The sequence below is a fragment of the Salvelinus fontinalis genome, chromosome 16 (genome assembly GCF_029448725.1).
Source record: "Salvelinus fontinalis isolate EN_2023a chromosome 16, ASM2944872v1, whole genome shotgun sequence".
NCBI lineage: Eukaryota > Metazoa > Chordata > Actinopteri > Salmoniformes > Salmonidae > Salvelinus > Salvelinus fontinalis.
The window spans coordinates 17106891-17133024 of record NC_074680.1 but is presented as its reverse complement, the minus strand read 5'-3'; the positions used below and the strand labels follow the sequence as shown (position 1 = coordinate 17133024).

Here is a 26134-nt window from a genome sequence, read left to right as displayed (position 1 = left end):
GCTAACCCTACTCTGTTGTTAATGATTTGTTGTCATGGAGGACTGATTGGGCTCATTGATTTGAGTTGAAAAATAGATGCTGCGCGGATGGAATGGCATGCTTTGAGCACTACTGGAAAGTGCTATTTACATGTGAAAAATGAATGACATGCTGCATTTGCTATAGGCTTATTTTTTTACCTTTTTGTTGGAGGCACTTTGATATCTTGATAATATGCAGCTGTTTAAAGGGCAAATCCACAGATGAAACAATAACAAAACGGACAAGCTTATATTTTGGGTTCTCATGGAGTGTGACAACTGAACTAAGCTCATGAGGCATTTATAAGTTATTTTCTTCAAGAATCAATGGATATACACTACCGTTCAAAAGTTTGGGGCCACTTAGACATGTTCTTGTTTTTGAAAAAAAAGCACATTTTTGGTCCATTACAATAACATCAAATTGATCAGAAATACAGTATAGACATTATATTGTTGTAAATAACTATTGTAGCTACAACGGCTGATTTTTTATGGAATGTCTACATAGGCATACAGAGGCCCATTATCAGCAACCATCACTCCTGTGTTCCAATGGCAGGTTGTGTTAGCCAATCTAAGTTTATCATTTTAAAAGGCTAATTGATCATTAGAAAACCCTTTTGCAATTATGTTAGCACATCTGAAAACTGTTGTTATAATTAAAGAAGCAATAAAACTGACCTTCTTTAGACTAGTTGAGTATCTGGAGCATCAGCATTTGGGTTTCGATTACAGGCTCAAAATGGCCAGAAACAAATAACTTTCTTCTGAAACTCGTCAGTCTATTCTTGTTCTGAGAAATGAAGGAATACCATGCGAGAAATTGCCAAGAAACTGAAGATCTCGTACAACGCTGTGTACTACTCCCTTCACAGAACAGAGCAAACTGGCCCTAACCAGAATAGAAAGAGGAGTGGGAGGCCCCGGTGCACAACTGAGCAAGAGGAAAAGTACATTAGAGTGTCTAGTTTGAGTAACAGACACCTCACAAGTCCTCAACTGGCAGCTTCATTAAATAGTACCTGCAAAACACCAGTCTCAACGTCAACAGTGAAGAGGAAACTCCGGGATGCTGGCCTTCTAGGCAGAGTTGCAAAGAAAAATACATATCTCAGACTGGCCAATAAAAAGAAAAGATTAAGATGGGCAAAAGAACACAGACACTGGACAGAGGAACTCTGCCTAGAAGGCCATTATCCCAGAGTCGCCTCTTCACTTCTTGAATTCAACCATTATTGGCACGGGAAGCAAAATAGTGATGGCTTGGCAAGCCTTGCAGTTAGCCACTGATTCCTTCCAAAACACTCATTGTTGAATTTGCGATTTCCACTTGTTGTCTAATGTTTATGTCCAATGGCCGATGAGCACCAATATGTTATATATATATAATTTATCTTCATATGACAAGGATTGAAAAGGATTTGCCAGTAGATTGTCGACTTGATTCATGATGATGACTGCTTGTCTAGCTTGCTAGCTAAGATTTTGAAAGTATGATGTTGGCATGATCAGTCCAATCAAAACTACGGTAGATATAACGTGATTTGATGTCATTTAATCTGTGGCCAAGGACCTTGAGCCTTCTTGGATAGGCACTTCTAATGTAAGTCTATGGCAGCACCCAAGGGGCTTGAATTTCTTAGCTCTCCCTGTAGATTTTGCGGTGACGTAGTGTCCCCCATGAGTGACAGAACACTTATCCAATCACAGCGCAACTAGAGAACATTACCAACCCTTACGCCCTGTATTTTCCGCTGGTTGCCCCACCACCACAGAAAGCACTGACCTAAACTGAAACACCTGTATTTTGGAGCTGCCTTACTCAAGAAAGCAAAAAAGATCCGATGTTTGTATGCGGCATTATTAACAAAAATGTTTGTTTTTTCATTGTTTGCAAACTGATATATGACATGTATTTATGCTAAAATAACATGCACAACAGGCAACAGATGGGGTTCTGCCCTGAATGACGGGTCACCACTGCGCTTATAAGAAATCCCGCAATGACCTCCGACGAACCATAAAACAGGCAAAGCGTAAATACAGGACTAAGATCAAATCCTAACTGTTGTTTAAGAAGCATGTGACAAATAAAATGTGATTTGATTTAAACATATTTATTTGATTTGATTTTGAAGCAGCAGGCAAGACTGACCTAGCATCATTTGTAAAGCAGCATAGAGATTCTTCTTTAACCATAATCCTCTATTATTATTTCTGAGATTCAGGCATCATTTCAACCCACCGCCTTTCAGGGATCTTTGCATATATTACCAGAGAAATAAGCAGTTAATGGGATCGGCAAACATTTGCGCTGCTGAGTGGAATATATTTAGGAGACAGGTTTAATGCAATCCTTACAAAACGCCAGCCATTGCCTGTTCTGAGGGAAATGTGGAGTCTGAGCCGAGAGGAGACGTTGGGTGTCTGTCTGCCACCAGACTGTCTGTAATGAATGTCTCTCCCTCCCATCTCAGTGTGTAGAATGGAATCTGGCTGAACCTGATGCCCTGGCCGAACGGCCCGTCACTGCCCTCTCTGACTATGCACTTTGGATGCATTTACCTGGATAGGTGTTGCCACTGAGGATATGCTGCTGTCTGTGTTCATTTGGACCTGATCATAAATTCAACAGGTCACTACATTAACCTGAATCCTGTCCTCTTACCTCAATGTTATAGCTAGGAACCTGAGTTTTTCAAGACTACATGACCTGACTGGGAAACCTCCTAGCCCTACATATACAGATGTAGGATCTTAATTTGAGCCAGTTTGCTACAACAGGAAAATAATCCTGCAGCAACAGGAAATGTGAATTATTATGTGTATTATAATTAATTGACTTTTTTTGTAGGTGTTGATACATTTTTTGTTAGGACAAATTAATTAAAGTGAACATTACAAACTTTAGAAGCCTTTTTAAACCTGGAATAAACTACAAGTTTGCATTTCCTGCTACGCAGGAACATTATCAGGAGCAAAAGAGGGATCAAATTACGATCCTACATCTGTAGCTATTTTCAGGAACTTTAATGAGGACACCCCTCACACGTGATGCTCTCTCATGCCCTGCAGCATCAGTATGCCATATGCAGTGTTTCTTGGCAGTGGAGAATAATTGAAGTGCATGAAGACATCCCTCTGACTCCTCTGTGCCGTTCCTCTTCACGTGGCAGCCAGTCTTCTGTTGCCATGGCATCCCCAGAGACTTCCCAGCAAATCGATGCAGCCTCTGATTATAATTGGATTTCCCCCCACCAAATTGCAGTGCAGTGATGACACGGGGGGGGGGGGGTCCTACGATCTCCACACAGGGATCCCACTCCCTAATCTTGGAATCAATTATGCTAATGCCCAGTCCCTCCATTTGTGGTGTGCAATCCTGGCCGTAAGCAGTTCTGCAGACAACCTCCCTGCCGAGATCTAAGCAGTAAACCTCTCGAGTTCTTAGAAGTCTCAGACTGCAAACTGACCAGAGACAACAGGGATTTGCTGCCCTGTCTGAACCAGTGTCACAGAAGGGAGTAGATTCTCATCTTCTGAGGACAGATGCTGCGTGCCACTATAGTACTGTCTGTGTATAAGTGTTTATAATAAGGAAAGGGGTGATTGTATTAGCCAATTAATATATTTATGTTAGATAGATAATGTTGTGTTACTCTGGAATGCGGTATGTATGTCCATACAGTGATACAGATTTTCAGAAAGGATATAAATAATGTAATATGATGTATAGTCATCCTGATATGATGGTCAGATAATGTGTATCTACAAGGCTGATAATGCAGTAATAAATCTACCCACACAGACCCTGGGACCTAACTGTGCCAGCAGCAGCCGTGCACGACCTACCTCATAGTCGAAGAGCAGGTGCAGCTGATTGTCGATCCACTCCTCAATATCCAGCCTCCTCTGCAGGTCCTTGCGGTTGTATTTGACGGTCAGCTTGCCCAGTTTGCGATGCGTAGGCTCCTCTTTTTTATCTGCGGACTGGAACATCACCCTGGAGTGGGTGACTGGCTCCGTCGCCATGCCTGCCATGGCCTCGGGTAAAACAGCTGAGGAAACACACAGCTGTCTCTCTTTCTTTCTATCTCTCCCTCTGTCTCTGGTGCTCTCACTCCCACCCTCTCTCTTGCTGTCTTTCTTGTGTGCTCGCTCTTTTTCTTCTTCTCTTGCTCTAGCTCTCCCATATATCTATCTTGCTTGCTCCGTCTGTCTATGTGCACTCGTCTCTCTCTCTCCCTCTCTCTCCCTCCCCCTCCCTCCCTCGCACACTCGCTGCCTGTGGAGGATGGTAATAAAATATGCCTCTGTGTGCGTGTGCGTGTGTGTGTCTAGGTGTGCTATCCTTCTCTCTCAGGTACGAGTGCATAGGTCAATTACGGAGTGATAAAAACTGAGAAAGGGATGAGAGGGCAACCAAAGATCGGAGTATTGCAGTGGTTAGCAATACATTTATTTAACAATTTTGTCATCCAGAAAAAGATCCATGTCCCAAATTCTAACATGTGGGTTTCTAACAATGTGGGTTTCCAATTTTCCAATGTGCCCTAATCAGGAGTTTACTCAGTGCTTGACTGAGTAAAGAGCTTACCAGAGCTGAGTACCGGCACCTAAAATGTTCTACTGCTTGAGGTCCTGCACCTCTTATAGAATACTGTATAAGCTCACAAGTATTGTGGAGCTCCTGCACATAAATATAAACGGTACCGGCACCCAAAATGAGTACCAGAACCTACTGTATTACTCTGTAAAGTCAAGCACTGAGTTTACTGTATCATCTCTACCTCACAGCATGTGGAAACTCTTGCCATCTCTGTTCATCCACACTTATCAGAGTAACTGCTTTTCCCTGACAGGTGATCCAGACTTCCTCCAGTGTTCATTAGATCCCTTCCACGTCATTTATAACAGCTATTATCAGGTGTACGTTTAATAAGCCTTGAAGCCAAATTGGCATCCTCAGTTACACCTCCATCAATAATGGATAAAAGAGAGAGCAGATAAATGCTGTGAACAATCACTCAGAGGGTAAAACCTGTGATAAAGACTCTGAACTAACCCATTTCATTTGAGAAGGTCAAATATCACCAGGAACTAAATTAGTCAAGGTTAAAACTACTTAGTGTTTCTTTCTGTGCCAAACTAGTACAGTTGAGACTAGAGGGATAACAAGGGTACGCTGTAGTTTCCACAGATCCTTTTACAATAATAACAATGAGACCCTGCCTTTTGTTTCGGCAGTGTGTATCAGTCAGCCGTGGTGTTGCGTGTTCACCTGCTGAGGCAACGTCTGTTACGAACACCGAATTATTGAGCACCTCTGGCAGCTCACCTTTCCAGGCAAACAAATTAATTCATACAATTCACTGGTACCCAGTTCTGCCCCATCAGGCTGACTGAAAGGGAACTGGGTCTGGAACCGGGGAATCAGGAGACCTGGACTGGCCATCTCTTCATTCTAGAATGGGAGGAATGAGACACACCTCACATAAGTGCTGGATCTCACATGAACTTGACTCTTATCCCTTGATTGATTATTTTTATACTGCAGAGGCTGTGTTAAATATGATGCTCTTCTGTTTTTACTGGTTTACTGGACTTGGGGGTATAATAGTGTGTTACTCATAACACTGCCAACAACACACATAGTGTGTGTTTTAAAAGGTTATTGATTTTCACAAGGGACCCCTATTACTTGTTTCAGGCAGCAGCCATGACTCAGTACAGGAGTCACGATGCAGCATCAGCGTCATGTAAAGAGGACATGAAGATGAGATAAATATGAAAGGGGCCCATGAGACTGACATTCTGACAACTATTTCAGAATACACTAAAGAAACTGATCGTTCAGATGATCTGGATAATTTTCTGTCTGACACTGCCATCTAGAGGATATAAAAAGGTTCCATTTGGTAAAAGTGAGAAATAAAAAATTTACGCTACATAGCCTGTCAGAGATTTGAGCACTAAATGCATCAGGACATTGCATGCATTGGCCTATAGTCTTAGGCGTCCACTGTATGATATTAATATTTAAAAAATAAATATAAAAGAAGAGAAGCCAGGTTAGTCCTAGCCCCAGAGAGAAATAGAGATATGCCGGCGACATGCTATGACACCAACATGCATTTCTTTATTCTTGTCAGATGGGCTACTGCGTTTGCCATACATATATCGGGCAACAGAAAGAGACTAATAAGTTATTTTTAGATCAGAATATATTTTTTATAAAGATAAGCATTATATTGGACTCTGGTAGGCCTAAAATGTACTTCCTCACCTTAAATTCAACTGTCAGTCAGTTGGAGCGCCAGTGCGTGCTGCCTTCATATCATAGGCCTGCAGTATAGGCAAATAGCCACACCACGGCAAACTTTTACAAAAGGCATCATAACTGCTGTATTTCTGTATTTTGAAAGTTATATATCTTGAAAAGTTGATTTTGGGACTATATCAACAATGGACTAATGAAACAAATACCAAAAGATAGTTTTTGGGTGGAGTTTTTCTTTAAACTAAATACTGAGCACACAATTAAAAATACCTAATTTACCCAACGAAAATTACTCAACAGAATGAAATGTAAAGAACTGGTTTAGATTAATAAATAGGCTTACAATAATAATGATATAAAATAATAATAATGATGAAACAAATTATTATAAATACATACAAAAAAAAATAAAAATTGCATCCTACCTGAATCGCAAGTTGCACAGTAGCCTGCATTTGACCATTTGTATGGTATTAAAACATATTCTGCTAATGTCTTCCATCATGTAAAAAAATGGCTGCACTGAAGATGTCTATATCAACACCATTATCCCAAAAATCCTAGACCCACACCAATTTGCATACCGCCCCAACAGATCCACAGATCCCCTCTATTGCACTCCACACTGCCCTTTCACATCTGAACAAAAGGAACACATATGTGAGAATGATATTCATTGACTACAGCTCAGCGTTCAACACCATTGTGCCCTCAAAACTCATCACTAAGCTAAGGACCCTGGGACTAAACACCTCCCTCTGCATCTGCCCCCAGGTGGTAAGGGAAGGTAACAACACATATGCCATGCTGATCCTCAACACGGGGGCCCCTCAGGGGTGCGTGCTCAGTCCCCTCCTGTACTCCCTGTTCACTCATGACTGCACGGCCAGGCACGACTCCAACACCATCATTAAGTTTGCCGCTGACACAATAGTGGTAGGCCTGATCACCGACAACGATGAGACACCCTATAGGGAGGAGGTCAGAGACCTGGCAGTGTGGTGCAAGGATAACAACCTCTCCCTCAACGTGTTCAAGACAAAGGAGATTATTGTGGACTACAGGAAAAGGAGGACCAAGCACGGTCCCATTCTCATCGACGGGGCTGGAGTGGAACAGGTTGAGAGCTTCAAATTCCTTGCTGTCCACATCACCAACAAACTAACATGGTCCAAAAACACCAAGACAGTCGTAAAGAGGGCACGACAAAACCTATTCCCCCTCAGGAGACTGAAAAGATTTGTCATGGGTCCTCAGATCCTCAAAAGGTTCTACAGCTGCACCATCGAGATGCATCCTGACTGGTTGCATCACTGCTTGGTATGGCAGCTGCTCGGCCTCCGACCGCAAGTCCCTACAAAGGGTAGTGTGTCAGAGGAAGGCCCTTAATATTGGCGAAGACTCCAGACACCCTAGTCATAGACTGTTCTCTCTGCTACCGTACGGCAAGCGGTACCGGAGCGCCAAGTCTAGGTCCAAGAGGCTTCTAAACAGCTTCTATCCCCAAGCCATCAGACTCCTGAACATCTCATCAAATTGCTACCCAGACTATTGGCATTGCCCCCACCCTCTTTTACACTGCTACACTCTGTTTATTATCTATGCATAGTCACTTTAATAACTCTACCTACAAATTATACATATTACCTCAATTACCTCGACTAACCAGTGCCCCCCGCACATTGACTCTGTACCGGTACCCCCTGTACAGTTGAAGTCGGAAGTTTACATACACTTAGGTTGGAGTCATTAAAACTCGTTTTTCAACCACTCCACAAATTTCTTGTCAATAAACTGTAGCTTTGGCAAGTCGGTTAGGACATCTACTTTGTGCATGACACAAGTCATTTTTCCAACAATTGTTTACAGACAGATTATTTAACGTAAAATTCACTGTATCACAATCCCAGTGGGTCAGAAGTTTACATAGACTAAATTGACTGTGCCTTTAAACAACGTGGAAAAATCCAGAAAATGATGTCATGACTTTAGAAGCTTTTGATAGGCTAATTGACAGAATTTGAGTCAATTGGAGGTGTACCTGTGGATATATTTCAAGGCCTACCTTCAAACTCAGTGCCTCTTTGCTTGACATCATGGGAAAATCAAAATAAATCAGCCAAGACCTCAGAAAAGAAATTGTAGACCTCCACAAGTCTGGTTCTTCCTTGAGAGCAATTTCTGTCTCCTAGAGATGTCTCCTAGAGATGTCTCCTAGAGCGTTCTGTCTCCTAGAGATGAACGTACTTTGGTGCAAAAAGTGCAAATCAATCCCAGAACAACAGCAAAGGCCCTTGTGAAGATGCTGGAGGAAACAGGTACAAAGGTATCTATATCCACAGTAAAACGAGTCCTATATCGACATAACCTGAAAGGCCGCTCAGCAAGGAAGAAGCCACTGCTCCAAATCCGCCATAAAAAAGCCAGACTACGGTTTGCAACTGCACATTGGGACAAAGATTGCACTTTTTGGAGAAATGCCATAATGACCATCGTTATGTTTGGAGGAAAAAGGGGGATGCTTGCAAGCCAAAGAACACCATCCGAACCGTGAAGCACGGGGGTGGCAGCATCATGTTGTGGGGGTGCTTTGCTGCATGAGGGACTGGTGCACTTCACAAAAAAGATGGCTTCATGAGGCAGGAAAATGATGTGGATATATTGAAGCAACATCTCAAGACATCAGTCAGGAAGTTAAAGCTTGGTCGCAAATGGGTCTTCCAAATGGACAATGACCCCAAGCATACTTCCAAAGTTGTGGCAAAATGGCTTAAGGACAACAATGTCAAGGTATTGGAGTGACCATCACAAAGCCCTGACCTCAATCCTATAGAAAGTTTGTGGGCAGAACTGAAAAAGTGTGTGCGAGCAAGGAGGCCTACAAACCTGACTCAGTTACACCAGGTCTGTCAGGAGGAATGGGCCAAAATTCACCCAACTTATTGTGGGAAGCTTGTGGAAGGCTACCCGAAACGTTTGACCCAAGTTAAACAATTTAAAGGCAATGCTACCAAATACTAATTGATTGTATGTAAACTTCTGACCCACTGGGAATGTGATGAAATAAATAAAAGCTGAACTAAATCATTCTCTCTACTATTATTCTGACATTTCACTTTCTTAAAATAAAGTAGTGATCCTAACTGACCTAAGACAGGGAATTTTTACTTGGATTAAATGTCAGGAATTGTGAAAAACTGAGTTTAAATGTATTTGGCTAAGGTAAAACTTCCGACTTCAACTGTATTTAGCCTCACTATTGTTATTTTACTGCTGTTTTTTAATGATTTGTTATTTTTATGGGCTTGTGAGTAAGCATTTCACTATAAGGTCTACACGTGTTGTATTCGGCGCATGTGACAAATACAATTTGATTTGATTTATTGGTCTGCTAATACAGGACTAGTAAATGCCAAGTGCTCTACTTTTGTGATTTTTGTTTTTTAACTAAATGTATTTGAGTGTTTACTAGCACTTGTAACTTCAGTCTGATAATTATCTGTAAAAGACAGTTAACCTGATAATACTTGTGGAACATAAAATTACTCGCTTGATATAGGTTTTCCAGTTTCTTGAAATTCTTTGCAAATACAACTAATTTCTATGTGAAAACTGAAATAGTGATTTCATTCCATTTCCATTTTAGTAGACACTCTTATCCAGAGCAACTTACAGTCGTGAGTGCATACATTTTTATACTTTTTCTTACTGGTCCCCCATATGAATCGAACCCACAACCCTAGCATTGCAAGCGCCATGTTCTACCAACTGAGTCACATCACAACTGTCACACCCTGATCTGTTTCACCTGTGTTTCGTCTTGTGCTTGTCTCCACTCCCCTCCAGGTGTCGCCCATCTTCCCATTATTTCCTGTCTATTATACCTGTGTTCTCTGTTTGTCTGTTACCAGTTCTTCTTGTCTTGTCAGGTCTTACAAGCGATCTTTCCCGCCTTCCTGTTTCTCTAGTTCTGTTTCCTGGTTTTTCCCGGTTCTGACCATTCTGCCTGCCCTCCATGTACCTGCCTGACTCTAATCTGATTACAAACCTCTGCCTGCCCTGACCCAGAGCCTGCCTGCTGCCTTGTACCTGCCTGACTCTGACCTGATCACAAATATCTGCCTGCCCTCGACCTGCTCTTTGCCTGCCCCGTGTTTCTAATAAATCATCTGAGAACTGGTCTATCCGCCTCACGTGTGTGCATCTGGGTCATATCCTGAGACGTGATAGTACGAACCAGCTCCGCAACGCCGTCTCCTCCCAGGGAGCCACCATTGGAAGACACGAGGAGTAACTTCAAGGTCTTATGGAAGGATTCCAGACCTTGGAGGAACGCCAGGAACATGCCTTCAACACATTGCTGGAGTAATTCCGCAGATTGTCTGTGAGGCAGCTCACCACTACAGTAAACCCCCAGACTGTCAATTACCCCGCTATCAGCGGCGTTTCTCCCCAATCTACCCCGGCTTCCCAAGAACTCAGCTTACCTCCTTCAGAGCGCTACGCTGGAGATCCTGGATCCTGCGGGGTGTTTCTCTCCCAGTGTTCTCTCATCTTTGAGCTGCAGCCCTCTTCATTTCCCTCGGATCACTCGTGGATAGCGTACGTGATAACGCTGATGTCCGGGAGGGCTCTGCCTGAGCTACGCCGATGTGGGAGCAACAATCCACTGTTTGCCTCAGATTGGAGGAGTTCGTGGCGGAGGTATGGAAAGTGTTAGATTCTCCGTTGTCTGGGAGAGAGGCGGTTCGTGAACTGCTCCAACTCCAGGATTCCCGTAGTGTGGCAGACTACGCAGTGGATTTTCGCACGTTGGTGGCTGAGAGTGCCTGGAATCCGGAAGCCCTGTTTGATGCGTTCCTTCACGGGTTGTCGGAGGTGATTTTTAAGACGAGCTCGCAGGCCGGGAGCTGCCCCTGGACCTCAACTCCCTCATAGCCATGACCATCTGGATCGATGGGTGGCTACGGGAACGTAGGAGGGAGAGGGAGTCTGTTCACTGTCGCCGACGCTCATCCTCGATTTCCACCTCGCCTCCAAGGAATCCGGGGAATCACCAAAACTCACATTTCCGAATGTAACCAAAGTTTCTGGGAGGTCAGAAGTTTCTGGCTGTCGAGTCATCTCCTCTGGAGCCCATGCAAATGTGCAGGGCTAGATTGTCTCCTGCTGAGCGCTTACTCAGACTTAACACCCAGAGCTGTCTGTATTATGGAGCTATGGGACATTTTGTTCTTCCTGCGGGCTTGGGAAAAGTCCTGGACCTCTCCGCCGAACGGCGGAGTACCATGACCACCGGGAGGTTTTCAGCAAGGCCCGTGCCACCACGCTTCGTCCGCATCGGCCCTATGACTGCGCCACCGACCTTCTCCCGGGCACTACACTGCCTCGGGGTGGCTTTATTTCCTGTCAGGTCCGGAGACCAAGATGATGGAGACGTATATTGAGGACTCCCTGGCTGCATGGGCTATCCGTCCTTGTGCTCCCTCACCAGAGCAGGCTTCTTCTTTGTGGAGAAGAAGGACAAAACCTTGCGTCCGTGTATCAACTACCCGGGCCTGAATGACATCCCGGTTAAAAAACGTTACCTGCTTCCCCTCATCTTTCGAGTCTCTCCAGGGGGCTACCATCTTCTCCGGGATGCTCTCCTTCTAGGCAGAGTTCCTCTGTTCAGTGTCTGTGTTCTTTTGCCCATCTTAATCTTTTCTTTTTATTGGCCAGTCTGAGACATGGCTTTTTCGTTGCAACTCTGCCTAGAAGGCCAGCATCCCGGAGTCGCCTCTTCACTTTTGACGTTGAGACGGGTGTTTTTTTGTTGTTGTTTTTTCTCCCCTTTTTCTCCCCAATTTGTGGTATCCAATCGCTAGTAATTACTAACTTGTCTCATCGCTACAACTCCCGTACGGGCTCGGGAGAGACGAAGGTCGAAAGCCACGCGTCCTCCGAAGCACAACCCAACCAAGCCGCACTGCTTCTTAACACAGCGCGCCTTCAACTCGGAAGCCAGCCGCACCAATGTGTTGGAGGAAACACCGTGCACCTGGCCCCCTTGGTTAGCGCGTACTGCGCCCGGCCCGCCACAGGAGTCGCTGGAGCGCGATGAGACAAGGATATCCCTACCGGCCAAACCCTCCCTAACCCGGACGACGCTAGCCCAATTGTGCATCGCCCCACGGACCTCCCGGTCGCGGCCGGCTGCGACAGAGCCCGGGCGCGAACCCAGAGACTCTGGCCCTAGACCACTGCGCCACCCGGGAGGCCCGAGACTGGTGTTTTGCAGGTACTATTTAATGAAGCTGCCAGTTGAGGACTTGTGAGGGCTCTGTTTCTTAAACTAGACACTCTAATGTACTTGTCCTCTTGCTCAGTTGTGCACTGGAGCCTCCCACTCCTCTTTCTATTCTGTTTAGAGCCAGTTTGCGCTGTTCTGTGAAGGGAGTAGTACACAGCATTGTACGAGATCTTCAGTTTCTTGGAAATTTCTCGCATGGAATAGCCTTCATTTCTCAGATCAAGAATAGACTGATGAGTTTCAGAAGAAAGTTATTTGTTTCTGGCCATTTTGAGCCTGTAATCAAACCCACAAATGCTGATGCTCCAGATACTCAACTAGTCTAAAGAAGGCCAGTTTTATTGCATCTTTAATCAGAACAACAGTTTTCAGCTGTGCTAACAATTGCAAAAGGGTTTTCTAATGACCAATTAGCCTTTTAAAATGATAAACTTGGATTAGCTAACACAATGTGCCATTGGAACACAGGAGTGATGGTTGCTGATAATGGGCCTCTGTACGCCTGTGTATATATTCCATTAAAAATCAGCCGTTTCCAGCTACAATAGTAATTTACAACTTTGACAATGTTTTTCTGATCAATTTGATGTTATTTTAATGGACTTAAAAAAAATAATAATCTTTCAAAAACAAGGATATTTCTAAGTGACCCCAAATCTTTGAACGGAAGTGTACATTTACATTAAGTGGTTTGTAAGGATGGTAAATTAATACTGCACAAAAAAGTGGTTGTTTTCCATGTTATTTGATCAAGGAAAATATTTAATTTGATGCGTATGTTTTGTGTCTTTGCCCATACATTTGCACCTTTTGATGTAAATGTTTGAGGACAGGGATTTGTTCTTTCTGGATCCCATTAGAATGATGATCACAGAGAAAGGGACAGGGCAACAACTCTTACATTTACATTTAAGTCATTTAGCAGACGCTCTTATCCAGAGCGACTTACAAGTACATACATTCATACTTTTTTGTACTGGCCCCCCGTGGGAATCGAACCCACAATCCTGGCGTTGCAAGCGCCATGCTCTACCAACTGAGCCACACGGGACCATTGTAAAGTCGAAGACTTCAAACCTCTGTCCCGAGAGCCCACAGAGGAGGATATTCAATGGCTAAGGAACCATCTCCGTGGCAGGTTCAGTGGAATAGCATGTCTCCTTGAACCTGAGCCAGAACAACCGCTACCCTCCCTGTGATCCCTGTCTGTACCGGACATTGTTCAAAAATTTAAAAACAAGGGCACGCAGGCATCCTGGCTGGCATGGCGCTGCCGGTGTAGCAGCAGGAGGCTATACGGCAGGCAACAGTTGGATAGCGCACCAACCCCAACTGGCACACCATGAGGAGGGAAGTTGACAGCCAGCAATTATGGAACAGTGGTTAGGGCCAAGCGCGTTACTACATCGCTGCTACAAAGGGTTCTCAGATCAGTCATTGGATGGGGTGCTGTCTCTAAAGTGGGGCACAGATAACGAAGAGGATGGCATCAAGGCATTTAAAATGGCTACAGGGATGGATGTGCAGGAGTCAGGGCTTTGGGTCGGGGGCTCCTGGGCGCCTACTGGTGTACCACAGCAGTGGTGGAGGTCAAGTGTCCCTATGGTGCAAGGGACCTTACCATTGGAGAGGCAGTGAAGTCGAAGGATTTTTATATGAAGGAGGGAGGGAAGACCTCCCTCACTGGCACCAGGTCAAAGGTCAGCTCCACATCACAGGAAGGAACACCTGCTTCTTCGTTGTGTGAACCACCAAAGCCTCCATCACCATCCAGCATGACGACCTCAGACTCATATTGATCCTCCTGCCAGTACCTGTTTTCAGAGAAGCCAAAGGTCCAGAAATATTCCATATAGTTCACTCTTATGGGCACAGTGGGAATTTATATCTGTGATGTTGAAATTATTTCTTATCCCGTGTCTTACTTGCTGAAGGCCCCAGTCATCCCTGCCTGTACTTGATAATGTTGAAAAACAAGTGAACAATGAATAAAGATCATACACAAACAATAGGCTCCTAGAATAGGCTATATTACATTTAAGTTTTGCTCAAAGCAGCCAACTAAAGTAATGAGGTTAACATAAGTTCAATCACAAAGGCTGGTCTGAGTGCATCTCCTCACAGTTTCATTCAGAAGTACGACACAATTCACATTGCATTTTATCATGGGCTCAGTGGGAATATATATTTGTGATGTTAAAATTATGCAACAGATCTCCTTGCCGAGGGTGGTGTTGATCATGCACTGCTTGTCGTGGGGTGAGCCTGATGTTCCACATGTCACGCCTCATGTCTAAAACATGGGGAAAAGGGGACATAAAGTAAAAATGTTGATGCATCTACAAATGCAATGTTTTACACAATATTGTATCATATTTGATGTATTACTGACCTGTCCGTCCACAGGCTCGATGTGCTGTACAAATGGACACTCCTGCTCGGATCACACTGGTACTAGATGTCCATGCACCAGATTGTCTGAGAGATGCACTCCTGTTGGACTAGAAAACAGAGAAATTTGGTCATTTTCAATGCTGTATCACCATCTTTATCTGGACAGAAAATGCATTGTTTATCACTTTTTTTAAACACCTTGGACAATATGACAAGCAGTCCTTCAACAACCAATCCTCATGCCTCATTTTTTGTTCTTGTTTCCCAATCAACCATCTGGATCTTCCACTTCTGCCATGGTGGATGAGCTACCTTTTCTGGTAAATATAGGGCCATTTCTCTTTCCCACTGGAAAATGGCAGCTACAGACCTGAGTGTTGTCACTGGGTTTCCGGTCCACCCATCTGAAAGACAAAAAAAAAAAGTTTCTAGCTAAGTTGATTACTAAAATTGTAACATCTATATTAAAATACCATAACCCACAGACTTGACTAAGGATTTGGGGCACTGGCCAACAGACCACGATTTGTACTAGCCCAGGAAACATGCAGGTCCTAAATCTGTGGCATGTTTGAAAAGGCTAAATGTCACTGCTGTGTCAGGCTAGTTTGGCACATTATTTACTAGCCCAATCTGAAAAGTACTAGCCTCGGGATAGCTTAATTTCCATCCCTGCTGGTGACTTGATAGGTCATTTGATTAGTCATGTACAACAGATGCACTCGTGGAACAAATCCATGTGTTTTCTATGGGAAAACATTGCGACAACAAGTCCTTTGTGAGCCAGCTAGTTAACGTCAGCTCACCGTTCGTGTAAGTTAGTCACTTTTCCACACGGTGATGTACTAGGCAATGTTAGTCCATCAGGGCATGGATATTTATCTAACGTTTAGCTTGCTAGTTAAATGTTAGCTCATCGTTCGTGTTGTCAGACGATAATCGCCAACGTTAAATTATCTTCCCTTGACCACTACCGAAAAATGAATGGTGCAAAAACGATTGGAACCATTTCCGTGGTTTACGGGTATTATGACTCAAACTGTGGTATTCCTGCTTTGATGATTTATGACCAACAACAAACTACATGCGCCATGTTCCACTCTCCTGAAAAGCAAGAGCAGCAGCAGCATAAATTATCACATTTCTCTCTCTCAACTGCAGCAGTCACGTTCGGATCTGTACCGCCCTACAGACAAGTCAGTTAAAATTACACATACTCGTGAAAATCAGATCCGACCCAGACCCATGACATTATTTATAATTCTGTATTCGGACGTGTCTCGGGTATTTGGGTGTAGGTGGATCCTTGAAGCCATCAACCACCTATTGTGTTCACATCTTGGGTCATATGAATAAGACAGGTCCCCATTATGAAAGCCATCAATTACCATAGGACTATTGTGAATAAAATATTTCAAGAACAATATTTAATCAATCTCTTCTTTTCTATAAAAGTATTCTACTCTCAACTCGAAATGGGAGTGGCATCGCGAATGTCTTTGGTCCCTCGGTGGAAAATCTGTCTCCCTCCAACAGGTGGCGTTATTTCGTTGTTTCGCCAAACAAGCAAAGAGTTTTTGTATGGAGGTTATGTGTCGAATTTGGTCAACAAATAAACTATTCATTTTTGCTACGTGAGGTTTATATGATCGAACATAGGTTTCGTAATGCTAAAGTTGTTAGGAGTGTACTTTTATAAGTAGGACACGCGACATCCCGGCAACTTTGAGAAAAAACACTATATCGAACTTGTCTCGAGTGGTTATGCATATTCATGAAATGAGGCTAGTACCATAGCGTCGCTCTCTCCATTGAATACAGGCGGTTGACGTCAACAACCCTCATCGAGTATTCAATTATATACAATAATGAGATGTATCCACCAATCCAAAGAAAGGTTAAGCGGGATCTAGACCACCCGCTGTGCCGCTTTGTGGACAACGACTCCCATTGTTATGGCGGAGAGACATATATCGTGTCATTATATCCATAATCTTCGGTGTGGTCAAGATGGGAGTAGAATTTCACTTCCTGTATGTAACGGGTGTATTCACAACATAATCAAACGGAACGAAATGGGCAGCGACCTAATTGAATTTGTCCAATAGAAACTCGTTTTCTTTGCAAAATGTTTTCCGTTTTGAGTAAATGGTTTCCGTTGCAAAACGTTTTGGACTAATGATTACACCCCTGGTACCCGACAGAGACACACCTGTGAAATGGAAAGATTTTGATAGTTTGTGTAGAATAATCGACGACAGACACCGAATTTACAGGTGATACATTTTTGTTAATTCCAAGTGTTGTTTTTGAAGAAATATGGACCTATAAAGTTACAGAAGAGATAGATATTGGATTATTAATTTGCTACTCTTGACGTAATTCGTAGGCTACCTTTGAAATCAGGGAGAGAGAGACTGCCGCTGACAAAAGTCCTACGTTTGTCTATAAATTATTGTGTGTGTGTGTGCATATGTTATCTTATTTAGCTCATGTTACGACTACTTAAAGAAACAATTTTCATTTTAATAATTGATATTTAATCACAAGGCATTCCATGCTATATGTCACGTATTTTAAATTGCTTATATCACTCTGTTTTCAGATCATCCGCCTGATTGTATTTGTGGGAAATTGTTTTCCTGGAATGTCTTGTAGAATGACCTCTCTCCAAATTGGATTGTTATTGGGCGCTTCGGTGTGTTGTATTATTTTCCTGGGGCACGCGGAGGCTCAGGCATTCGGGGAACAATGTTTGGAAAAGTTCAAAAAGGGCAGAGACGATTTCGTTCTCGACACCAATGAGTCGGTCAAAGACGGTGCGACTTTCATCGCTTCAATGAAAGTTGAGCGCTCCAATGACTGTATACGCTCCTGCTGCAAAGACACCAGATGTAATGTCGCTTTCATGGAGAAGGTTTCAGATGAGGGCATGATCAAGTCATGCTTTCTCTTTGACTGTCTATACAAGCAGACCTACGTCTGCCGATTTGTCAGGAAGAAGGGATTCCAGAACTACATCATAGACTCTGTGTATGCAAGTGATCTGGCAACAAATGGGTTCCCAGGTAAGATGGGTATCACTCTCACCCATCACAATATAGACACTCATCAAATTAACTAATTGAGTCTACTCATATATTTAGGGTTGGGCATGTCCATAATGAACTTCATGTTGACAGTGAACTGCCTACTAAAGTAATCTGAACACATACACCATTTGGCTACTGTATATTATTATGAGCAGAGAAAGCAACCCAAATGGGCTTTTGACTCAAACCACAAAGACAGTCCCAACAGCCAAGCCTCTTATCTCCAGAGGAGATGAAACCACCGGCTTAGAGAAGAGCATTACCCAGCATGTCCACACATGCCATGGCTCATTATATGGCCCGTTGTCACAGGTTTCTGTTTTTTTGCTGCTGAGAAAGCTTTTTACAGAGAAGATTTGTATTGTGGGGTGAGTTGGATTGCACTCAGACTTGACTCCGAGTGAATATTGTATGTCAACAGGATGTAGTTGTTAATTGAACATGAGCACCACCAAACTGATGGATTTGCTTATGTTGTGTTGACACTCAAAACCATTCAAATGCCATTAAAGTTGAGCCTAGTCAAACTTAAACCAGCCATGATGTGTTTACTCTTTGCACAACGGTTTCTGACATAACAGATTGTCTTAAAGCTGCATGTATTTTCAGTATGACTATGTTGTATTGAATATGTGATGAAGGCTGTATTCAACTTTCAGATGAAGAGGACCATCCTCCAGTGGCCAATGGAGGCCCAGACAGAGTGGTGCAGCCCCATGAAAGTTTGACTCTGAATGGCATTGAGAGCAAAGATGACCACGAGATTGTCACGTACCAGTGGCACCTAGTGTCAGGCAACTCCTCCGCTGTCATAGAGGTGAGTGATGATGACTGGGGACATCAGGGGGCTCTGGTCAGTCATTATTGGGGTGTTATCTGATCATAGATTTCTCTCTGACTGTAAGAGTACATGAGATGGACAGGTCACTCTCAGAACACCAGAGATCACAATTAACTCAATTTCCAAAGTTCTGCCATACTAGACAACAAATTTAAACATTTTATTTCCTCGTCTCCTAGAAAACTAAATTCGATGACCAAGTGATCGTGTCCAAACTGACGTCTGGGGTGTACAAGTTCCAGCTGACCGTCACAGACTCCAGCGGGAAGTCCGATCAAACCCAGATCACCGTCCTGGTGCTCACCCCTGAGCAGTCTGAGGGTGAGTATGCTATAGTCTATGTGAAACACCTGCAGAACTCACCTAGCTACACAGTTTAACACAGCTGTGTTGGGGGTGAAGGGAAATTCATGCTGTATATTGAATTTCAATGCACTTCTACACAGTAAGTTGCCTGTGTAGGAAATCAAACTAAAGTGAAAATTATTTCTCATAGCAGAGAAATGGTTGTTTCTTACGTGGTGAGACATTCCTCTTTTATGTTATATGTGGGATTGCGTGTTAGTGTCAGCATGATGTGAAAACCACTTAGATCCCTGTATAAGTTAACTAGATTATGCAAAGTCAAATGTCACCTATTTGACTGCCTGGCTGTGCTCCTCCATTCTAATGTCATAATGTCTTATTTTATTAGTCACAGTTGGTTTATGACATTATTGTTTTGATCATATCACTTCTAACAGTCAATAATCTGCTTCTACATTTCACTGTGCTGAAGATACTCAACATTAAGGTCAAGTTTGATTCCAGAGAGTGTGTGTGTGTGTGAGTTTTTTAAAGATGAATAGCTATGTAGTTTCTGAGTACTCATGTTTTGTTCCTGACTCACATTGTGTCATACCAGACATGACTCACGTCTCCTCTATTTGTTTGTCTTTAAAGTGGCCTACATCAGTGATCTGTCATGTGTTAAGAATAGGGACACTGTGATAAACTATGTCCTTGAGGTGAGAAGGACTGATGCCTTCTGACTATATTTGACACTGAACACACAATGCAAGTGAATGCAATATAAGGAATTACTTTGAAATTCTATTTTTTCTTCAAGTCGAGGTAACTGACTTTGCAGTTTGCATTTTGCTGTGAAGAAGAAATACCCCATTTCAAGTATAGGTGGTATGTTAAGTTCATAAATAATTTCTATGGCTTTCAAATGCTTGTTGATTACTTTTACCGGTTGTACTGGTTTAAGTTGGGTTTATTACTACAAGACTTTATCATAATCATCACCTTTTCATGCCAACGTGACAGGATGTATTCATATTAAAATGATAAAAATCCATTTCCAGGTAAACTCCTCTGATTCCCGTAGAACAAAATCTAGATTTTCAGATTTTAAAAGGCACAATTCACAAGTAGATTTGACCCGTCTTAGACATCTATAGCTCAAGCGCTACTTAAAACAGCTTAGCGTTGTTATTTTCCTAGTACCTGTTTCCTCATTGGTTGTGAGTTTGACAGAAAAACGGATATGTCCTCCATGAATGACGGTATGAGGTCATAACAGGATGACAACTCATTATCACACTGGCTTATACTTGGTAGATCAATAGTGTTGCCTGGCTGCTCATTATAGATTAACAGGGAATACTTAGGAATCAGACAATGGAGGGGTTCTCTCTGCCCTACCCAGTAACGTGAGAGTGTATATGGAATGGATAGACACTTCCTGGAAGTTCAGGAGAAACAGGAAATGAGAATGTGGTTGGCATGTTTTGACTTCACTCCCCCCCTTTTTAAAACCTGTCTGTCTGGTTTGAGCTTGGGTTTCACAAACACAAGCAAACTCTGTTACTGTCTTGATAAAGACAGACTCTTGATACTCAAACACTTTGATGTTATTTCTAATGAGTCAGTTATACATTTTTGGAGCATGTTGGTCTCGCTCACAGTCTTAGCAGACTGAGCAGAGACTATTAACCATTCATTGATTCAGTTACCCATTAACAAGTCTCTACTCGGAATGGTGTAAGGAATGTTCCTCTGAGGAAAAGACCAATGTATAGCAGTGATCCGTGACGTGAGCCACCATAATACATTTATACCGAAATGGCTGCCTGCCTCAATGCTGGACGAATCACAATTAGAAATGCTAGAATAATCATAATTAAAGATACCCTCCCCTCTCAGCAAAACGATATTCATACCTTGACTCGTTCTCTACCTATAATGTTATTCTTAATGCATCAATTCACTTTCATATTGTAATGATGGAATGGCAGTGTAATGTAATGACTCATACAAAATAGTTTTTTTAAGTAAACAGGTTAGTTCTAAAGCATCAACCAGCTTGTCGTGAGATGTAAAGCTTGGCGTTGCACAAGAGGAACCACTTCCTCTGTCTGTGTTATATCAGTCATGTCTGCTTTCTTCCAAGATGCATCCAAATGTATCTTCAGTGGTTGATGTAGGCCTAATTTGAAGGAAAATTACCTAGACCCCCCCCCCCCCCCACCTCTGATGCTTTAGTTGGGGCGGCAGGTAGCCTAGTGGTTAGAGCGTTGGGCCAATAACTAAAAGGTTGCTGGATTGAATCCCTGAGCTGACAAGGTAAAAATATGTTGTTCTGCCCCTGAGCAAGGCAGTTAACCCACTGTCCTCCAGGCGCCGAAGACGTGGATGTTGATTAAGGCAGCCCCCCACACCTCTCTGATTCAGAGGGGTTGGGTTAAATGCGGAAGACGCATTCAGTTGTACAACTGACTAGGTATCTCCCTTTCCCTTTATCCTCCAGATCACTGCCTGGTCCCCAAGAAGGTGGGTCCCTGTCGTGGGTCCTTCCCCCGCTGGCACTACAATGCTGCCTCAGAAAAGTGTGAGGAGTTCCTGTTCGGGGGCTGCAGAGAGAACCTAAACAACTACCTGTCCCTCCAGGAGTGTACCAATGCCTGTGATGGTGTTTCAGGTACTGTCCAGATCCCTCTTTCCTCTCTAAGAACAGTTGGTTGATTGGTTGATTGGTTAATTGATTGGCATTTCCTTTCATGTAGTTATGTCCAGCGTTGGCAGTGGCAGAAGTGGGCCACTTCCAGCCCCTAGAGGTAAGACTAACCTGCATTTCATTGAATGTCTTCAGTTGTAGACCTTTTGGCTATGCATCCCACACTCATTGATACATGCTTGCAAATATACAGTGCCTAGTTAGTCTACACACCCCTAACCTTCAAATTTTGCTGCCTTAAAATAATAATAAATGCTATTTTCATACAGATCGACACAACGTACTCCACATTTTCAAAGTTATAGAACATTAGTAAAACATTTAATAAAATGTTAATTAAAATAATATCTCGATTGCGTATGTCTTCACACCCCAGAGTTCATTCTTGGTCTAAGCACCTTTGGCAGCCATTACAGCTATGAATCATTTGGAATAATTTTCTATGAACTTTGCAAAAGTCTTAGGGCAACATATGTCCATTGTTTCAAGCTCAGTAAATTTGGTTGGGGATCATTGATGGACAGCAATATTCAAACCTTGTCTCTGCTTTTAAAGTACATTTAAGTCAGGACTGAGACTAGACCACTCATGAACATTCAACACCTTTTGGAAAGCCATTCTGGTGTGTCTTTGGCATAAAAATGTGTGTAATTGTCTCGCTGAAAATAAAACTCTGAGGTAGGTTTTCCTTTGACTTTTTACCTGGGCTTTGCTCCTTTCATATTTCTTTTGATCCTGAAAAACCACCAAGTTCTTGTCAATGACAAGCATACCAATAACATGATGCTGCCAATATAATACTTGAAAATACAGAGTGTTTCACTCTGTTGTATTGGATTTGACCCAAATATGTAGTTTTAATTTAGGCCAAAAAAGTTAATGTCTTTGCCATGTTGTCTTGCAGTGTTACTTAACGGCCTTGTTTCAAACAGAATGTATGATTTGGAGTGGAGAATGCATGATTTGAAGTGGAGTTTTTCTTAACACAGGCTTCCTTTTCATTTTATCATACAGGCCTGTAATGTGGAATGAATGCAATGTTGCTGATCCCTTTGTATTTTCAAGTATTGTGGTTACAGCATCATGTTATGGGTATGCTTGTCACCAGCAGGGACTGGGGAGTTTGTTAGAATCCAAATAAATATATAAAAGGCTCAACGCTCAGGTAAAAAGTTAGAGGAAAACAGGTCCCTGAGTTTTAGTTTTCCACGGGATAATTACACAAATTGTAATGCCAAAGACGCACCAGAATGGATTTCCAACCGGTGTTGAGTGTTACTGATTGGTCCAGTCTCCGTCCCAACTGAAAGTTGTTAAAAAAATCTTAGACACAGTTTGAATATTGCTATCCATCAATGATTCCCATCCATATTTACTGAGCATGAGCAATTTTGACAAAAACAATGGATATATGTTGCCGTAAGAGTTTTGTAGAATCTTATTCAAAATGATTTACAGCTGTAATGGCTGCCAAAGGTGCTTCCACCAACTATTAACTCTGGGGTGTGAAGACATACACAATCATGACATCCTCATTTAGGTTTTTTTTGTAATTTTTTGTTGTTGTAATTGTGTGGATCAATGGGAATGTTTTGGGGGGGATTTTCATACAGATCTGTTTTACCGTTTAGAAATGAAAGCACTTTGTGAATCTAGTCCCCCCTCCTTATGACTTCTTCACAAGTATTTGGACAAATTTGCTTATAGTGTATCAAAGTAGTCAAGTTTAGTATTTTGTACCATATTCCACACAGACTACATGAAGCTTGTGATTCTACAAACGTGTTGGATGTTTTTGCAGATTGTTATGGGTTATATTTTGCCCAGTAGTAATTGAATAATTTCCAAGTGAGTAGATTAGATGTTTTTGACCACTTCTAAATGAATCCTGATAATGCCATGATTTAAGAAAATGAATGAATCATGAATAATGATGAGTGAGATGCCGTTACGAGGCTACAACAAAACATGCTAATCTCTCACCATTACCAATAACAGGGGAGGTTACATTTTTTTTGGGGGGGGGGTTCACTTACATTAAACTTACAATACTTACAATTAAAGTGACTCCAAAATGGCACAAGACATTATTCATCATTCAGTTCCTATTGGGCAAAACATAATTTAAAACACAAACAAAACACACAGCAAATGCAATCAACAAGTTTGTAAAGTCACAAGCTTAATATAGTCATTGCATGCACTTTGATACATGAAAAATGACATCTTCAAATGGGGGGACTAGATGCATGAAGTGCATTCATTTCTAAATGGTAAAACAGACATGTATGAAAATACCCTTGAATAAAAGGTCCCATTATGTACTGTCGCCTGATATGAAACATTCTATGTCAAATCTAAAATGCTGGAGTATAGACACACAATTAAAATGTTTAGCTTTACTGTCCAAATACATATGGGGGGGGAATGTACCTGTTCATTGAGACTTATCGGATGCATGGGTTAGCTGTGCACTGCATCATGTTTCTCTGTATTGAGTAAAGGTTACTCTCACCCTACCTGTTCTGTTCAACTGTGTTGTTGTGTTTAGAGGTGTGTGGGATCCCCTGTGGGTCAGGCCAGTTCACCTGTGCCAACGGCTGCTGCCTTGACCAAGGCCTGGAGTGTGACAAGGAGCAGCAGTGCAGCGACGGCTCAGACGAGGAGAACTGCGAGTACTGTGAGTGCAGGTTATGGCTATGCAAACCAACCCTAATTTACATACAACACTTAAGCTTACCTTACCACTGATCTTACATTACCAGTGTAGCCATGAAGTGATACTGCTGGGCTGCTCATTGTTTGTTGACATGTGAAGTTGCTAAACTCTTGTTTTCTTCCTTTCACCAGTGAACGACAAGTTCCGGATTCTACTGCAAATTCCTGTGGATGAACAGAAAGGTTATTTGAGTTTTACTGTTTTGAGTCAGTAATTGGATCAATCTAGGATATTGTTTTTGAGTTAACTGGTCACCTATGGTGCTCCTTACAAACACTGATTTGTCTCACACACATTCTTTCAACCACAGTTCGCTGCACAGAGCACCCCAAAACGGGACACTGTCGGGACAGTTTTACCAAGTGGTACTACAACCCTCTCTACGAGAAGTGTTTCCGTTTCAACTATGGTGGCTGCGACGGGAATGACAACAGATTTGACACTGAGGATTCTTGTATGACGTCCTGCAAACTGGTAACAGGTGGGTTTGTTTTCTGTAGCCATTACAACACTTTCAACTGATTTTAAAAATGGTTGTAGTGTTACGTTACCCTTTGAGACCATAGTGATGAGAACTGAAGGGAAGGTTTGAGAGCTATGCTCCCATGTCAGCACCCCTACATTGTGTACAGTTGAAGTCAGATGTTTACATACACCTTAGCCAAATACATTTAAACTCATTTTTTCACAATTCCTGACATTTAATCCTATTAAAACTTCCTGTCTTAGGTCAGTTAGGATCACCACTTTGTTTTAAGAATGTGAAATGTCAGAATAATAGTAGAGAGAATTATTTATTTCAGCTTTTATTTCTTTCATCACATTCCCAGTGGGTCAGAAGATTACATACACTCAATTAGTATTTGGTATCATTGCCTTTAAATTGTTTAACTTGGGTCAAATGTTTCTGGTAGCCTTCCACAAGCTTCCCACAATAAGTTGGGTGAATTTTGGCCCGTTTCTCCTGACAGAGCTGGTGTAACTGAGTCAGGTGTGTAGGCCTCCTTGCTCGCACACGCTTTTTCAGTTCTGCCCACAAATTATCTATAGGGTTGAGGTCAGGGCTTTGTGATGGCCACTCAAATACCTTGACTTTGTTGTCCTTAAGCCATTTTGCCACAACTTTGAAAGTATGCTTGGGGTCATTGCCCATTTGGAAGACCCATTTGTGACCAAGCTTTAATTTCCTGACTGATGTCTTGAGATGTTGCTTCAATATATACACATCATTTTCCTGCCTCATGATGCCATCTATTTTGTGAAGTGCACCAGTCCCTCCTGCAGCAAAGCACCCCCACAACATGATGCTGCCACCCCTGTGCTTCACGGTTGGGTTGGTGTTCTTTGGCTTGCAAGCATCCCACCTTTTTCCTCCAAACATAACGATGGTCATTATGGCATTTCTCCAAAAGGTGTGATCTTTGTCCCAATGTGCAGTTGCAAACCATAGTCTGGCTTTTTTATGGCGGATTTGGAGCAGTGGCTTCTTCC

At 42.5% G+C, this 26134-nt stretch overlaps 1 protein-coding gene and 1 long non-coding RNA gene across 5 annotated transcripts in view; one reads left to right on the top strand and one right to left on the bottom strand.

Annotated features, from left to right (window-relative positions):
• LOC129812724 (kunitz-type protease inhibitor 1-like) overlaps positions 1 to 26134 on the top strand; it is an 81659-nt gene that overhangs the window by 51772 nt on the left and 3753 nt on the right. The window contains exons 10-14 of the mRNA XM_055864551.1: positions 21718 to 21888; positions 21974 to 22024; positions 24476 to 24604; positions 24775 to 24825; positions 24954 to 25124. Coding sequence (XP_055720526.1) covers positions 21718 to 21888; positions 21974 to 22024; positions 24476 to 24604; positions 24775 to 24825; positions 24954 to 25124 — 573 coding nt within the window. The remainder of the gene's footprint in view (positions 1 to 21717; positions 21889 to 21973; positions 22025 to 24475; positions 24605 to 24774; positions 24826 to 24953; positions 25125 to 26134) is intronic.
• On the bottom strand, positions 13326 to 16525 carry LOC129812726 (uncharacterized). Of its 4 annotated transcripts, XR_008753058.1 has the most exons (5): positions 15797 to 16177; positions 15189 to 15394; positions 14989 to 15097; positions 14218 to 14889; positions 13326 to 14051 (listed from the first exon to the last, which is right to left on the bottom strand). It is a non-coding gene; the product is annotated as an uncharacterized LOC129812726 (long non-coding RNA). The 4 variants fall into 4 exon arrangements; XR_008753059.1 differs by lacking the exon at positions 15797 to 16177 and adding an exon at positions 16379 to 16525 and having other exon boundaries at positions 13326 to 14889; XR_008753057.1 differs by lacking the exon at positions 15797 to 16177 and adding an exon at positions 16208 to 16372 and having other exon boundaries at positions 13326 to 14889.